The sequence below is a fragment of the Verticillium alfalfae genome, genomic scaffold (genome assembly GCF_000150825.1).
Source record: "Verticillium alfalfae VaMs.102 supercont1.14 genomic scaffold, whole genome shotgun sequence".
In the NCBI taxonomy this organism is placed as follows: domain Eukaryota; kingdom Fungi; phylum Ascomycota; class Sordariomycetes; order Glomerellales; family Plectosphaerellaceae; genus Verticillium; species Verticillium alfalfae.
This window is the reverse complement of record NW_003315025.1, coordinates 284,052-286,031: the sequence shown is the minus strand read 5'-3', so window position 1 is coordinate 286,031 and position 1,980 is coordinate 284,052. Positions and strand designations below refer to the sequence as shown.

The window sequence follows — 1,980 nt, the reverse complement described above, 5'->3', positions numbered from 1 at the left end:
ATTCCATCACCACTCGTAAAGCGGAGGAGGTTGCCCAGGGTGCTGCCGCACGCGACGATGTCGATGGGCGTCGACGAGACGACGGCGAAAGATGGCCGTGTAAGAAGGATGGACTCGATGGCTGGCTCCATCGGGTGCAAGGGCAAGCGACTGGCATTACGATCTCGGTAGAAGACCCCTGAATCTTCCTTGAGTTGGGGAGGCTCGGAAGGGGGATTCCACCGAGGAGGCAAGCCGGGGGTGATGATCGTAGGTTTGGGTTTGTCGAGCCAATTGTACGATGCGACAAGCTGACAAGCGGATACTCGTGCTTTTTCGACAGGTATGGCATCGTCTTTGGCTAGTTTCGCGACCGAAATGCAGGCGATCTCGGGCCCAAGTGGAAGGGGGGGATAGCTTGGTGTTGGTGAGGCGAGCGGCATGGATGGACCCCGACGCCAGCCATATCGGCCGCGGTTTGCTCCCCGACCTCTGAAGTTTGAGCTGTAGCCTCTATGATTAGCTGACATTGTTATTGAGTAGACGGGAATAAGATAACGGGCGACTTGAGGAGGAAGAACTTGGAGCTATTTCTCGTGTCCTCAGTGACCCTTCACATCCGCTATTACACCCAAGGTTGTCCTTTTATCTTTCTTCGTCAGGCTGCCTGCGCCGACGGACAGCACTTATGACGTTCGTCTGTTGGCTGCAACATTCTGCATGTGATGCGCCTTGCGGCCATTCAGGAGGCCGAAATTCATGCGGGAGGCCTACCATGATCTGCTACGTTTGGTGTAACCCGCGCCCAAGTGGCCGATGCCTGACCACCACCCTGCCGGCCAGTCGAAGACCAACGGACCAACTTGTCACGCAATGCTCAGGATGGAAGGTCTGGTCATTGGCCACACATATCTTCACCTACTAGTCTATTTTTTTCATTTAGACATTTGCGGAACTTTCGATCCCCAAGGCGTTTCCTTCATCAATTACTTCTTCTCGGAAAGCCAACAACAACGATAAGATCAACACATCCTTTCACCGTCTTAAAGAAGGACCTTCCCCATCAAAGCAAGCCATCTGTTCGTGTTGGACGTATCGATTTATCGATTGCAAGGCCTCTGGCGTTTCCTTATATTACCACAGTCCTTCTCTACCAGAAGCTGCTGTCCACCACCGTGTTGACCAAGCATTTCAATGTCCCATTCGGTCAGCATGAAGCCCGAGAACATCGACCCAGCTCGTACGAGACGTCTCGCAAAGACCTTCAAAGACATCGTCGCGGGGCACCGTACTGTCTCAACTGCCACCGACGCTCGCCTCTACCTGGAAGCTGTGAGGGCTCAGCCGGACCCATCGGCTTGCATTGAGACCATTGTGGCCAGCGAGCACGGCATTCGTGGTATAAGCACAAGCGTCCGAACCGATCCCTCACCCGTGTTTCTGACCGCCCATGTCGTCCCCTTCTTGGAATACCTGGCACATCCGGGCATTAGAGCCATCCACGAGGGCAGTCTTCTACGCCAAATACTTTTGGCGATTGTGAACCCCCCGATTGCCTGGAACTATCTCCTGACGCTATGGCTTGATGACACGCTTCAGTACGGAAACGCCGAGGTCTTTGCCTGGCTGTCTCTCGAAATTGTCACCCTGCCTGGGCAGGAACTCGTCTCCATTGTCGAAAGCTTGGTCGCCGCCGTGGAGAAACGTTCATTCCTCCATGACACCAACCCCAAAGTCCGCGAGCTTGGATATCGGATCCAAAGGGCTCTCAAACTCAACTCTGCCGTCGAGTCAGGACCCATCGGGGAGGCGCCGGGCGGCCGGCATGACAACGACTGCAAATTTCAGAGATATCTCCGTCTATCCGACAAGCGACGAGTTTGCCTCTTCCCTCCGACCTTTTCTAAGGCTTGCAAGCGATGTTGCCCAAGCCGAACCCGCAACTCGGCCACAAATACACCTCGACAACCAATATCGCCTTCTGAGGGAGGACATGTTGGC

At 54.6% G+C, this 1,980-nt stretch overlaps 2 protein-coding genes across 2 annotated transcripts in view; one reads left to right on the top strand and one right to left on the bottom strand.

Moving 5' to 3' along the window:
- The window catches only part of VDBG_09050 (conserved hypothetical protein), a gene marked incomplete at both ends in the record, with an annotated part of 1,436 nt that extends 1,014 nt beyond the window's left edge, over positions 1–422 (bottom strand). The window contains one exon of the mRNA XM_003000509.1: positions 11–422. Coding sequence (XP_003000555.1) covers positions 11–422 — 412 coding nt within the window. The remainder of the gene's footprint in view (positions 1–10) is intronic.
- Positions 423–1,191: 769 nt separating this feature from the next.
- The window catches only part of VDBG_09049 (cbbX), a gene marked incomplete at both ends in the record, with an annotated part of 7,134 nt that continues 6,345 nt past the window's right edge, over positions 1,192–1,980 (top strand). The window contains one exon of the mRNA XM_003000508.1: positions 1,192–1,857. Within this exon, the coding sequence (XP_003000554.1) occupies positions 1,192–1,857 (666 nt within the window). The remainder of the gene's footprint in view (positions 1,858–1,980) is intronic.